The 13,964-nt window shown below is 46.0% G+C and overlaps 1 protein-coding gene across 1 annotated transcript in view; it reads left to right on the plus strand.

Annotated features, from left to right (window-relative positions):
- The window catches only part of fggy (FGGY carbohydrate kinase domain containing), a 32,409-nt gene that overhangs the window by 4,987 nt on the left and 13,458 nt on the right, over positions 1–13,964 (plus strand). The window contains exons 2-8 of the mRNA XM_037682096.1: positions 1,110–1,261; positions 5,675–5,763; positions 6,093–6,208; positions 6,450–6,578; positions 12,623–12,726; positions 13,036–13,143; positions 13,467–13,528. Of these exons, the coding sequence (XP_037538024.1) occupies positions 1,133–1,261; positions 5,675–5,763; positions 6,093–6,208; positions 6,450–6,578; positions 12,623–12,726; positions 13,036–13,143; positions 13,467–13,528 (737 nt within the window). The 5' untranslated portion in view covers positions 1,110–1,132. The remainder of the gene's footprint in view (positions 1–1,109; positions 1,262–5,674; positions 5,764–6,092; positions 6,209–6,449; positions 6,579–12,622; positions 12,727–13,035; positions 13,144–13,466; positions 13,529–13,964) is intronic.

Here is a 13,964-nt window from a genome sequence, read left to right on the forward strand (position 1 = left end):
CAGCATGGTCCTGCAGAGACCACCGAGTAGTAACACATCTGCAGCATGGTTCTGCAGAGAACACCGAGTAGTAAAACATCTGCAGCATGGTCCTACAGAGACCACCGAGTAGTAAAACATCTGCAGCATGATGCAGATGTTAAAGGACCTGAGTCTCCTCAGAAGAAAAAGACGACTCTGTCCTTCCTTGTAGAGGGCGTTGCTGTTAGCTGTCCAGTCCAGTTTATTGTCTAGATGGACCTCCAGGTACTTGTAGCAGTCCACAGTGTCCACCTTAGTACCCTTGATGTTGATAGGGTTGGGGGCGGGGGGGGGGGGGGGGGGTTGGTCTTCGTCCTGTAGTCCACCTGCAGTGTATTATACTACATTATTATTATTTAGTGTAAGACTTAGATCCTTATATACTGCTTCTTTTTACACTTTATATTTTTGCTATTGTTGGATGTAACTGGGATCTTGAGTACACAATTTTTGTTCAACCTCATGTACCACGTGATGTGAATGACAATAAAGAACTGGAACCTTGAAAAAAATAATCCTACTTTGAAAATATACTTAAAAACAAAAATGTAACATTTCATGTTTGCTGAATTTGTCGTCGTTCTCTGAAGGCGTAGAAGGCCCTGAGGTTTTCCCACTGTTGGAGAGTATGTGCTACAGCCTCCACTCTGATTAGCTGTTATTTCACAAGTTTAGTAAGAATTGTACTGTTTCTCCAAACTGATATCTACAACAGGTAATATTTTCATTGTTCATAAACTTTTTACAAAACCCACCTCAGAAAGTATGAAGTATATTTTTAAGTTAGTAGCTTTTGACCTGGGACAAATAGCTTTAATATAATGTGAAGTATCCTGATACATGCTCAATGATCCATGTAATGTGGATGTGAGGTGTTTTTTTCCACAGTGAGGTCAGGGCTCAGCCTGGAAGCAACCATGGCTAACAGCTCATAGTCTGCTCATCGAGCTAATATCAGTGATTAGTTTGAAGTTTCACCTCTGCTGACAAACTGAGTGTAAAATCATCTTGTTGAGTTTTGTGGAACTTCATGTTCGTTTTCAGCCTTCTGTGAAACGTGATGTTCTGTCTCTGCTTGTTTTTCTCAGGTGACACACACAGGAACGTAGTGATGTGGATGGACCATCGTGCTGAGAAGCAGGCCGCTTGGATAACTAGCACCAACCACAGGGTCCTGAGCAGGGTGGGAGGGGTCATGTCACCTGAGATGCAGCCCCCTAAGCTTCTCTGGCTCAAAGAGGTGAGCAGGTCTGGTGGCTCTCTTCTGCCCAGCACAGAAGATCAACATCATCAGGCCAGGACTCTGCAGTCTACACTCATCTCCAGGCCAGCGGTCACTCTTTCAGGGATGAAGATGTTCATCCTAAAGCCCCCAGTATACTGCCGCGTACATCCATTGCACAGGTACGCACGTACGTACGCAGAGGTACATGCGCACCCCCCAGGGCATGTCTGTGCAAAGCTCCAATTTTTACGACCGCATACGCGGTGTCGCACAATAAACTGCCCAGCGACGGACTGTTTTGTACGCGACACCAATGTATTAAATTCCCCTTCTTCATCTCTGATCTGGCCTTTTCTTTTGTTTTTTTTGTCAAGAGACAGTGATCTCTTCCTCCTCCGTTGATGCCATGACTGAAGTGGTGAGAAATGGAGGAATTTGTCACGAGCGAATTAAACTCAGGTCCAGCGTGGCTGCGGGAGGGTCTGGAGATTTCCTGGTGGGCTGGTCTGATGTGTGGGCTGCAGAGCCAGCGCTCCCTGTTTTTTTTTATTTTTTAGATCTTTTTATTAACAACATATAAACACAGAACACCGCTGCGTGAGGCTGCCAGCGCTCGCTTTTTTTTTTCTTTTTTCCGACCTGTCAATCAATCCAGTAGGCGTGTCAGCAAATGACCAATCGGCGACCTCAATTTTTCCCGAAGGTAAACGTCCCTTGTCTGTGAAGCTGCTCTGCAGCTGCTCGGGGTGTACGCTGGAGTATGAAGTCTGAACCCTCTGCGTACAGTACATGCGTACGTACGCGTGAACGGACATACGTGGCAGTATACTGGAGCCTTAAGTTAGTTCTCTAAGTCTATCTAAGTCTATGTAAGTTCTCCTTAGATAGAGAACTTAACTAATTGGCTTTTATGTTTGTGAATGTTCCTGTAAAGTGTCCTGAGACAACTTTGTTGTGATTTGGCGTTATATAAATAAACTGAATTGAATAAACTAAACTGAATATCCTTGATAGAGAGGAACGGTGGTTTGAGAGAGGAGTAAAGGAGGCCATCTTTGTGAAAAGAAATCATACATCACTAAACAGGGGTGGAGGCCTCCGTGTTCAACTGTCCCCCTCTTACAATGCTGTTATTGCTAGTATCACTCAGCCCTCTGTGAATGGCAAGCGGCCATAAGAGTGTTAATGATCCATTGTTAGTCTAATGGTCCTTCTTGATCATGTGAGCAGCTGGTTTTGGTTGTCAGCAGCAAACTGGTTTATCCACTATGAGAAGGTGCTATTTATAAGACTGAGTTTGTTGCAGCTCCTCAGACTGAAGAAGTCTTTTGGTTAAAAAACAAAACGTTTCAACAAGAACAATCCGTCCAGAGGACCTGACTCAACCTTGTTAGATTTTTCTACTGTATTATTGAGCAGCATCAGGACTGTACTTATATAGCACATTTTTATGTAATTAAGATACTCAAAGCTCTTTACAACACAATCTGTGGCCTCATGTACCTCCAATACACACATTCATACAGCACTCTACTACATCTCTACAAAGATAATCTGAATCTGTAGAGACTGATCAGAGCTTTAAATCACATTCATACACCAATGGGACACATCAGAGACAATGAGGGGTTCAGTGTCTTGTCCAAGGACACTTTAACATGAGACTGCTGGTGGAATCGAACTAGAACTGTCATTTCTAACCCGAACCCGGAGCCCGACTAGGATTCGGACTGGGCCGGGCCATAATAATGTGCTTAATGTGTGGGTTGGTGTCAGGCTTTACATTGCGTCAGGGACGCGCGTGGTCGACAATCCAATATATGCCAACTTGGCTTGCCATACTACACCTGCCGCACGCGGCCATTTGACCGTGCGCTGACCGACAGATTGAAAGAGGTAAAAAGTTAAGTTAAGCTTCAGATGAATTATTGCCAGCGATCCATCAGCCCAAATGGACGTTCATTCAGCTGCTGCACTCAGCGGACGTGCACGGCCGACGACCCAAACAGGTGAGATCACAAAATATCTGACATGGCAGAGCAGGATCCAATGCAGGCAGAAGCAGGGATTTAATGTGCTTTGACGGCTCCTCAGCTCCGATCTTCTGCCCCCTGTACTCAGCCGCGCACGTCCACCTACCGTTAATAATAGTTGGTGGTATAAGCAGTCAAAGCTTAATTAAAGATGTTGGGGTTTTTTTCGGGTTCGGACCTGTAATTACAGTTAATTTGTCAGATTGAGTGGGGTTCGGAGATGATGGCTACAGGCTGGAGCCAGGTCGGTTCAGATTCTTTGGACCCGAGTGCAACTCTAAATTGAACCCCCAACTCTCCCATTGGAGGACGACTGCTCTAACTACTCACAACTAGTACTAGCAGTACACCACCAACACTGTTTATAGTGGGGGCGGTGTGCTGCTGACCTCAACTCGGGATGTCGTGGGTCGGTGGACAGAATACTTTGAAGACCTCCTCAATCCCACTGGCACGTCTTCCACTGAGGAAGCGGAGCCTGGGGACTCGGGGTTGGGCCCTCCAATCTCTGGTGCTGAGGTTACCGAGGTGGTTAAAAAGCTCCTCGGTTGCAGGGCCACAGGGGTGGATGAGATTCGCCCGGAGTTCCTTAGGGCTCTGGATGTTGTAGGGTTGTGTTGGCTTACGCGACTCTGCAATATTGCGTGGACATCGGAGAAAGTTCTCCTGGATTGGCAGACCGGGGTGGTGGTCCCCTTATTCAAAAAGGGGGACCGTAGAGTGTGTTCCAACTACAGTGGGATCACGCTTTTAAGCCTCCCTGGTAAGGTCTATTCAGGGGTTCTGGAGAGGAGGGTCCGTCGGATAGTCGAACCTCAGATTCAGGAGGAGCAGTGCGGTTTTCGTCCTGGCCATGGAACACTGGGCCAGCTCTACACTCTCAGCAGGGTCCTGGAGGGTGCGAGGGAGTTTGCCCAACCGGTCTATGTGCTTTGTAGACTTGGAGAAGGCATTCAACCATGTCCCTTGGGGAACCCTATGGGGGGTACTCTGGGAGTATGGGGTACCAGGCCCTTTGATACGGGCTGTTAGGTCCCTGTATGACCGGTGTCAGAGCCTAGTCCGCATTGCCGGCAGTAAGTCGGCCTCAATCCCGGTGAGAGTTGGACTCCGCCAAGGTTGCCCTTTGTCACCGATTCTGTTCATAATTTTGATGGACAGAATTTCTAGGCGCAGCCAAGGTGTTGAGGGGATCCATTTTGGTGGCCTTGGGATCGCGTCTCTGCTTTTTGCAGATGATGTGGTCATATCGGCTTCATCAGATTGTGATCTACAGCTTTCGCTGGAGCGGTTCACAGTCGAGTGCGACACGGCCAGGATTCAGATCAGTTCCTCCAAATTCGAGGCCATGGCCTTGAGCCGGAAAAGGGTAGAGTTCCCTCTCCGGGCCAGGGAGGAGGTCCTGCCCCAAGTGGAGGAGTTCAAGTATCTTGGGGTCTTGTTCACGAATGAGGGAAAAATGGAGCGTGAGATCGATAGGCAGATAGGTGCAGCGTCTGCAGTGAAGCGGGCGCTGTACAGGTCTGTCGTGGTGCCGCGAGAGCTGAATCACAAGGCGAAGCTCTCAGTTTACCGATCAATCTACGTTCCTACCCTCATCTATGGTCTTGAGCTTTGGGTTGTGACCGAAAGAACGAGATCTCAGATACAAGCGGCCAAAATGAGTTTTCTCCGCAGGGTGTCTGGGCTCTCCCTTAGAGATAGGGTGAGAAGCTCGATCATCCGGTAGGGACTCAGAGTAGAGCCGCTGCTTCTCCACATCGAGAGGAGCCAGTTGAGGCGGCTCGGACATCTGATTAGGATGCCTCCTGGACGCCTCCCTGGTGAGGTGTTCCGGACACGTCCCACCAGGAGGAGGCCCAGAGGAAGACCCAGGACATGCTGGAGGACTATGTTTCTTGGCTGGCCTGGGAACGCCTCGGGATTCCCCCGGAGGAGCTGGCCCAAGTGGCTGGGGAGAGGGAAGTCTGGGCCACCGTACTTAAGCTGCTACCCCCGCGACCCGACCCCGGATAAACGGAAGAAAATGGATGGATGGATGGATTTTGAGGAAAGAGATTAATTTAATACAATTTGGAATAAGGCTGTAACATAACAAAATGTGGAAAAAGTGAAGCGCTGTGAAGACTTTTCAGATGCTCTGTATTTGGTTGTAGCTAAAAGTCATTCTCAACATGCACTCAACGTATGACATTGTTTTAAACTTTAGTATTTACTTTTGGACTGAACCCTCCCTGTCTGTTAGAATTTTGCATGAAACTGTGCACATCATTTTCAAGGTTTGACCTGTGTCTCCATTTCTCAATATAAGATGATCTTAGTTTAAATTTTAGCGGGAAATATGCATCCCTTCAGGGAATGCCTCAGCTGTGATTCGTTTGTCTTTTGTCTTCAGAATCTGAAGGACAGCTGTTGGGACAAAGCAGCTCACTTTTTTGATTTGCCAGACTTCTTGTCTTGGAAGGCAACAGGTTCTTTAACAAGGTGAGCTCTGATGGATGATGTGACATGAAACATTCAGACTGTTCATTTTCTTTGATCATGCAATTTTAAAAATCAGTTGAAACTATGCAGACCTTGAGGTTTATGTATTAGAATTGTAGTTAATGATGTGTTTAAACTGTTGTGTTGTGGGAAATCACCATCTATGTATTAAATGTTTGTTAAAGCAAGGGCACGGTAGCTTGTCTAAATCTTAAGTAATTTAAAGTGTTTTTTTTTACTGTAGCATCAGAAAGCTCATATCTGATTTGATAAATGTCAGAACTCACTTCTGACATTTCTGCCAGTTGATGTGTGATGTGGTTCCACAGGTCTTTGTGTACTCTGGTGTGTAAATGGACATACTGTCCCTCAGAAGGATGGGATGCCAGTTTCTGGACTAGCATTGGACTGGGGGACCTTCTGGATAATAACTTCTCCAAAATAGGTGAGAATAAAAAATGAAACTGTCATCCAGAATTTCATCCTGACGTTTAGTGGCCACAGCTAATCTTCATTAGTTAACACTACAGTGAATTCAACTCAGTCCATTTTACAGGTGTTTAGCTAAAAGTTGGTGTGGTGGTAGCTGAGTTTCCTTCCTCTCTGAGCACTAGCAGATCATACAAGGTCTTTGTTCGAGGCTACATTCTATCAAGAATTGCTGTTTTGTCCTCTCTGTCACCCAGGCAGCGCGACCTGTTCACCAGGAAGTCCTCTTGGAGAAGGTCTGACTGTGGAGGCTGCAGCAGATCTTGGTTTGAACCCTGGAACTGCAGTCGGTGCTTCTCTCATTGATGCACATGCTGGAGGCCTAGGTATCATCCACTGAACCACAGTCTTGCCTTTTCTTCTAAAAACTGAGAACCACTCAAAAAACTATTGGTTTGTCTACTATTACTACTTTGTATGTCTCGTCAGTTTCACTTAGTTGCTGTTTGTAAGCGTCCCATCACAAAGAATGCGGTGTTCAATGAGTGGATCCTGGGAGATAAATCTGGAAAATTACCTGCACAAAATCACTCATTGAAATTCCAGAACAGTTCCATGTATATTCTTGTTTTCAGCTGTAAAATTCCAGGACAGGTTTCCACATCATGTAGCTGCAGCACAGTGTTTATTTCTTTTCTAAACTCATTTGGGCAAATTAATTAAAAGCACCAGAGGGTGGAAAGGGTCCTGGGGGTCCACCTAGACATTAAACGTCTGTTATGTATTGTAACCCCAGATTCTATGAATGTAAGCGTAGCCCTTTAAAAGCTGTCGCTATTGGGTTTACTCCCGCTCAGTTTGCCGAACACTGAAAACTTCTAGTCCACGCCCACCTGCTGTGTGGGCCCCAAACGTTTCGTTATAAATTGCATCTAGACCGGAGATCGACTCCCAAAGGCTTACTCGTTTTCTTCAGCCTTTTGAGAGCCAGTGAGGCCCAATTTTTAAAGGGCTACGCTTACACTCATAGAATCTGGGGTTACAATACATAACCAGCATTCTATTTCGTGTAAGCTATGCCCTTTAAAAGCTGTCGCTATTGGGTTTAAAGGGCGGAGCAGGATATGGTCCATGCCTCACTGGGTCTATCCGAGAACCATAAAAAACACCCTGATATCCGCCTAAAACCTCTTTCTTTATTCAAGCGTAATTACGCACCATTGATCCATGTGCCTGGTGCATACTGGATTACAGGCGTGCAGCCTCTGTGCCTGATCTTTGCTGAAGGAATGTTTATTCATATCAGGCAATAGAGGAATAAGAAAAGGAAAAATTTCCAATGAGGAAGAAGGAATTTTCCTGTTTGAAACGAGTAATCGTAGAAAACACCCACTAATAATGACAGAACAGGGCTGTGTTGTTTTATTGTTTGTTGTTTTTATTGTTTTTTTATATATATAGTTGTGTGATTGTGAAAAATCACTCTGACGTAACTCTGAGAACTGAATGTGTCAGCGAAGAGCTGGAGACATCTCATAAATAAAAATGGATGAAGGGGGTTGGTGATGACCATGAAGTCGCACAGCAGATGTCCTGCACAGACACCCCTCTGTGCAGAGCTGTGGAGGTAGAAATCCCCTTGGTGGAATGAGCCCTGAGTCCTTCAGGCGGTTGCAGGCCAGAAGAACGATAAGCTTGTGATATAGCTTCACATAAACAATGTGACAGATGCCGGGAAGATAAAGGCTGACCCTGGGATCGTTCTCTGAAATGTACAAACAATTAATCGGATTTACGCATTGCGGCTGTGCGTGTCACATAACACCTGAGTGCGTGTACTGGACAGAGCAGGTGAAACTGTTCCTCCTCCATAGTTTTATGGGGAGGGGGACAGAACCCGTCCAGCGTAATGACTCTGGACCTGAACAAACTTGTTATGCTTTTGGGTATAAAAGCAGGGTTTGGTCGGAGTTCTGCGGAGCTCCCGTTTCATTGAATTCTGAGAAGAAGGAGCGATGAACAGACCTGACAAGTCGCTCACTCTTTTAGCTGATGTCAGAGTTAATAACAAGGCTGTTTGAGCGACAGATACTTCAAAGGTATCTGGTCCAGGGGCTCAAACGGATTTTTAATTACTACACTGAGAACAAAGGCTAAATCCCACTGTGGTGCCAGAGCGCACGTCACTGGCCTAAGCCGGCATGCACCTTTCAGAAACCGTTTTGTTAAAGGGTAATTGAAAACTGTTCTATCGTTGAAACCTTCATGACAGGAAGAGATTGTTGCAGCATAAGTTTTAAATGTGCTGAAAGCTAAATTTCTGTCCAACAGCAGCTGCAGGTAGGATAAAATGCAGCCCAGAGGACATGAGTTGGGTCCACCTCCTTTTCTAGGCACCATCGCTGAAAAGCAGCCCATTTAGAAACAGCCGTAGTGGATTTTGCTTGTGCTCCCTGGATGGTACATATTACATCTTTGGAAAACCCAAATTTTTCTGTGTTCTCGTTCAGCGGCCAGAGACAAAGGGGCTGACCTATTATAGCGGCGCTCCTGATTGCTCCTCCTGCCTACAGGAGCGCATCCTCTCTCCACGGCAACTTCCACGGTTGACCCGTCAGCTGTTGCAGAACCGGGAACCATGAGGCATCATGCGTTGTGGGGCGATCAGAACCATTTTCAAATTCTCCTCTCTCACCCTCTCCAACAGTGCTGATATCAGGGGAACTGGAGGGAAGGCATAAATCAGCGTCAACGCGTTCACCCCCAGTGGCGGAGCATCCAGTGGATTTAGGGAGAAGAACAGGGCGCATTGAGAGTTCTCCCAGGTGGCCATCAGGTCCACCTCTGCTCTCCCGAACCTGTTCCAGATTTGCAAGATTAGATCTGGATGAAGAGACCAATCCCTGTCCAGAGGGCCTCCTCTTGACATAATATCGGCCTCCTCTTGACATAATATCTGCTCTTCTGTTTAGAACGCCTGGGATGTAAACTGCTATGATTGATCGTAAGTGTGTGCACGCCCAGCAGAGAAGTTTCCTGGCTGCATTCAGCAGCTGAGCTGAACGCACGCCCCCCTGGCGATTTATGTACGCCGCTGCGGTTCTGTTGGTTGTTTGGATCATTACATGATAACCCTGAACCAGTGGGGCAAAATGTCTGAGCACTTTGATTACGGTGAGACATCCTAAAACATTTATGTGACAAAATGTGCCGGCCGGCCAGGCAGCTCCTATCGTTTGTAACAGGCAGGTCCCTCTCCGGCTGGAGAGGAACACCGACATGGATGACGTCACTTTGCCTAGGGGAACTCCCTCTGACAGGTTCAGGGAATTCCCCCAGTGGCTCAGATCTGCTCCCACAGATGGGGAAATGGTGATCAGGTGCCGTTTGTGGCGTACAGGGTCGACTTTCAGTCGATTAAAACATCTTTGCAGGCGGCGCATAAACAATAACCCCAGTGGCACCACAACGTGAGCTGCTGACATCATTCTTAGCAGCCTCATGACTGTCACTGTTACTGTTACTGTTCTGAGGTACTGGACAAACTGAAGCAATGACGTCAGGGATTCCCTCCTCTGTTCTGACAGGACAGCTGTCATGTTCACTGAGTTTAGATTCACTCCCAGGAAGGGCCGGAGTGGGACTCATTTTCAGCCCTGGAGTTTCATGCCTCAGAGTGGCCCACTTAAGATCACAACCTATTATTATTAAAATCATGTAATTTTAAGCTTACATCAGGGGCGATTCTAGAATCTGCCCTTTGGGGGTGCTTTTAGCCCCCCAGCGCTGACAATGGCTCTTGGCTTGAACAATGTGGTGACCATTGGCATCAGAAGCTTTTTTAATGTGATGGGGGAGGGGGAGCAAATTGGTGGTGGTGTGTGTGTGTGTGGGGGGGGGAGGGGGTCTGGGGGTCCTCCCCCAGAAAAATTTGAATAAAGTAGATGCCATTTCCTGCATTCTGGTGTATTTTAACAGGCTGTTTAACATTTAGTTTTGCCTACATACGTAACACTTGATTCAATAACTATTTTAGAGTTAATGGCGCAACAAGAAGTAGCCTGACCAACAGCTCTCCTTGTGTGAATAGAGCTTGCTCCGCTTCTCTTGTGCATCTTAGCCACAGTCTAAGAAACATACTGTAGTGTAGCCTAAGTTAACTTTTAGGAAGAAAAATCACCAGCCATCCATCCATCCATTATCTTTTACCTGCTTCTTCCATTTTGGGTCATGGGGGTCGCCGGTGCCCATGTCCAACAATCACTGTGCGAGAAGCTGGGCACACCCTGGACAGGTCGCAAGTCCATCACAGGGCCACATAGAGACAAACAACCATTCACTCTCTCACTCACACCTAGGGACAATTTTTAGAGTTACCAATCAGCCTAACATGCATGTTTTTGGTCTATGGGAGGAAACCGGAGTACCCGGAGAAAACCCACGCATGCTCGGAGAGAACATGCAAACTCCACCCAGAAGGCCCCCCGGACCGGGATTTGAACCAGGGACCTGCTCGCTGAGAGACAGCAGCTCTACCAGTTGTGCCACCATGCTGCCAATCACTAGCCAATATGAAACAATAATAATAATCACTCCTTCTTACCAATGGCCTAGCGTAAAGCAATATGATCATCATCCATCATGTTTATTAGTAGCTTAAAATGCCTAATTAAAACTCCAGTAATCGGCTAGGTCTACTGTAACCTTACCCAGTTGTAGGGTCAAGAGACAAACGTAGCATTAACACAGTATGAACAACATTCAGGAATTGTTTCTATAAGAACTATCAAACATTTTACATGAACGGTAAGATTGCTTTGCCTATGAGGAAATGTAAAGTTTGGTACGAACACCAGCACCCTCACCAACTTTTATAGGTGCACCATTGAGAGCCTGGCTGAATCACAGGGTGGTATGGGAACTGCACAAGTCAGAGCCGGAAAGCTCTACATAGGGTGGTGCAAACAGCAGAGGACATCACTGGTAGCAGTCTCCACACCATCCAGGACATTTACCACAGCCGATGTCTGCGTAAAGCACGCAGCATCATTAAGGACCACACCCACCCAGCGCAAGGACTCTTCCATCTACCACTCTCAGGTAGACGATACAGGAGTTTGCAGCATGGTCCTGCAGATGTTAAAGGACCTGAGTCTCCTCAGAAAAAAAAGGCGACTCTGCCCTTTGTTGTAGAGGATGTTGATGTTAGCTGTCCAGTCCATTTTATTGTCTAGGTGGACCCCCATGTACTTGTAGCAGTCCACAGTGTCCACCTTAGTACTCTTGAAGTTGATAGGGTTGGGGGTGTGGGGGGTCTTTTTCCTGTAGTCCACTTGCAGCTCTTTAGTTTGTTCAACGTTGAGTTGTACCTGAAGTCCGACGTGTAGAAGGTGAACAGAAATGGTGAGAGGACCGTCCCCTGAGGATGATGATGGTATGAGCTAACTGTATAAAAGACAAACAGGATGTCTGAGTCTTCATTTGAATGTTTGTTTGTTTGTTTGTTCTGGTCTTTCCAAAGCTGTGGTAGGAGTAGAAAACCTAAAGTTATGACAGAACAAAAGTTGAAGGACGCATCATAAGTTCTAGAATTGCGCTGCTCAAGGTGGCTGCATGTTGGAGCAGCTCTGTCACTTTCATTCTGAGATTTTGCTTTTGGAAGCGTTGGTTCCTCTTTTTCTGGATGTGAATCACATTTTTTTGATGGTTGTTTCTTCTGGTGTCAGATGCTGTGCAGCTGGAAGGATTTTTACTGAAACTTTTTTAGTTTAGGACATTTGTTATGATGCGTAACCATGGCAGTGAGACAGTTTTCTACAACCAACAGCAGCTGATTAACATCTCAAAAGCTCAAATAGTATCTCACTACAGCCTCAAATCTCAAATGAGTTGAAAAGGATGTTCTGTGGACATATTCTCATCTACCTACCAGCTGTGCTCGAGTGCCTGACCACTGAGATCCTGGAACTAGCAGGAAACACGGCTCATGAGAGCAGAAGGACAGGATCGTCACTCTGCACCTACAGTTGGCTGTCCGCAGCATTGAGGAGTTCGGCAGACTGCTGGGAGGAGCGGCCATCGCTCTGGGAGGAGTTCTGCCTGGCATTTGGGCGGTCCTACAGCCCGGGGGAACTGAGAGGCCAGTCAAGTCTGGGTGGACAAATCGGACGGCATCTGCAGCCAGTTTCTTAGGAGCCACTGTGGGATGGACCTTTACAAGAAAGAGATCCTTCCAGTCTACATCCATCAGCATCTATAACATCTCTTAATGAAATGAGGATAATGAGTTATAACAACAAATAATTTCCCTCTGGGATTAATAAAGTATTTTTGAATTGAATTGAATTGAATCAGATCAGCATGATTGAAATCTAAACTTCTAACTTGTTTTGCTCATGAATTTCAGTGGTTGTGACTTTTGTCCTTCCAGGTGTGATAGGAGCTGACGTGCACGGCTTTGACCTGCCCTGTGAGCTGCAGCCCCTCACATCCCGCCTGGTCATGGTCTGCGGGACGTCCACGTGTCACATGGCGGTCAGTGGTTTTACACAGCACCACTCCCTGAACACTCCTAAAACCAGAAACTGCTTTTCATCTAGTTTCTTTTCACTCCATGACATGTTTGTAAATGAGAGCTGTCTCACCTGGTAAAATAAAGGTCAAATGAAAAATAAATACAAATGACTCGTGCACCGTCAATATTATGATCATTAATCTGTTTTACATTAACATATTAATTCACTCTGTGATTTCTCACTATGTATTTACACAACATGCATTTTTGTTGGATTTAAATCCACATATAACTTGTTTTAATCAACATACTGTAAATGTATGAAGCAGATCAGCGAGGGGCCTCTGATGGTGCCGGGGGTGTGGGGGCCCTACCGGTCTGCCATGGTGCCAGGCCTGTGGCTCAACGAGGGAGGACAGAGCGCCACAGGAATGCTGGTCAGAACTCTCCACATTATTTGTCCATTTCATTAAATAAAGTGGAAGGTGGCTTGCAAAAGTATTCAACTGACTTGGTACTTTAAAAAAAATCACAATAAAATTTAGTAATGTTGAAAGTTGTAGCTGTTTTGTATTAAATTCCTTTTTAAATTATTGTAAGCCAATAACACAGGATGTGGGGGGGGGGGGATTATTTTGCTCCTCACTGCAACAGTTTGTGGGAAAATGATGGTCAGGAATTAGTATAATATAAATGTGTTAGTAAAATATTAATCTTTATGTGGTGATTCACCAGAGTGTGTTTGTGTGTCCTCTGTCAGATTGAGCACGTTGTGAAGGGCCACGCCGCCTACAGCCGGCTCCAGGCGCTAACACAGCCCAGGTCAGCTCATGTTTAGCTCGTCTACCAGCTGGATGAGCCACATATTCAACCAAGAGCAGTTTAGTGCAGCTAGAAGTTCCGTTGTGTTCTTCTGGATCGATCTAGTTTGTTTTTTAATCCACGTTTATGAAAAATATACAGTAGTCCCTCATTTATCGCTGGTGTTAGGGACCACGCCCACCCGCGATAAGTGAAAAACCGTGAAGTAGGGTTACAGTAGTCCAAGTTCAAGTAAACTTTATTGTCATTACCATCTCATGTAGAGCTGAGCGATATATCAATATTTAAAAAATATCAGTGTAATTTTTTTTTGCAATATAAGTTGAGACTATCTCGATATAAAACGATATAGTTTTATACTTGGAAACCCTTCTGTCTCTTTCTCCCAGGCAGCCCCCATCCTTCTCCCTCCTTGAACTCAAACACACAGCCCTCA

Source organism: Nematolebias whitei, chromosome 9, assembly GCF_014905685.2.
Source record: "Nematolebias whitei isolate Nwh7 chromosome 9, NemWhi1, whole genome shotgun sequence".
NCBI classification, from domain to species: Eukaryota; Metazoa; Chordata; class Actinopteri; order Cyprinodontiformes; family Rivulidae; genus Nematolebias; species Nematolebias whitei.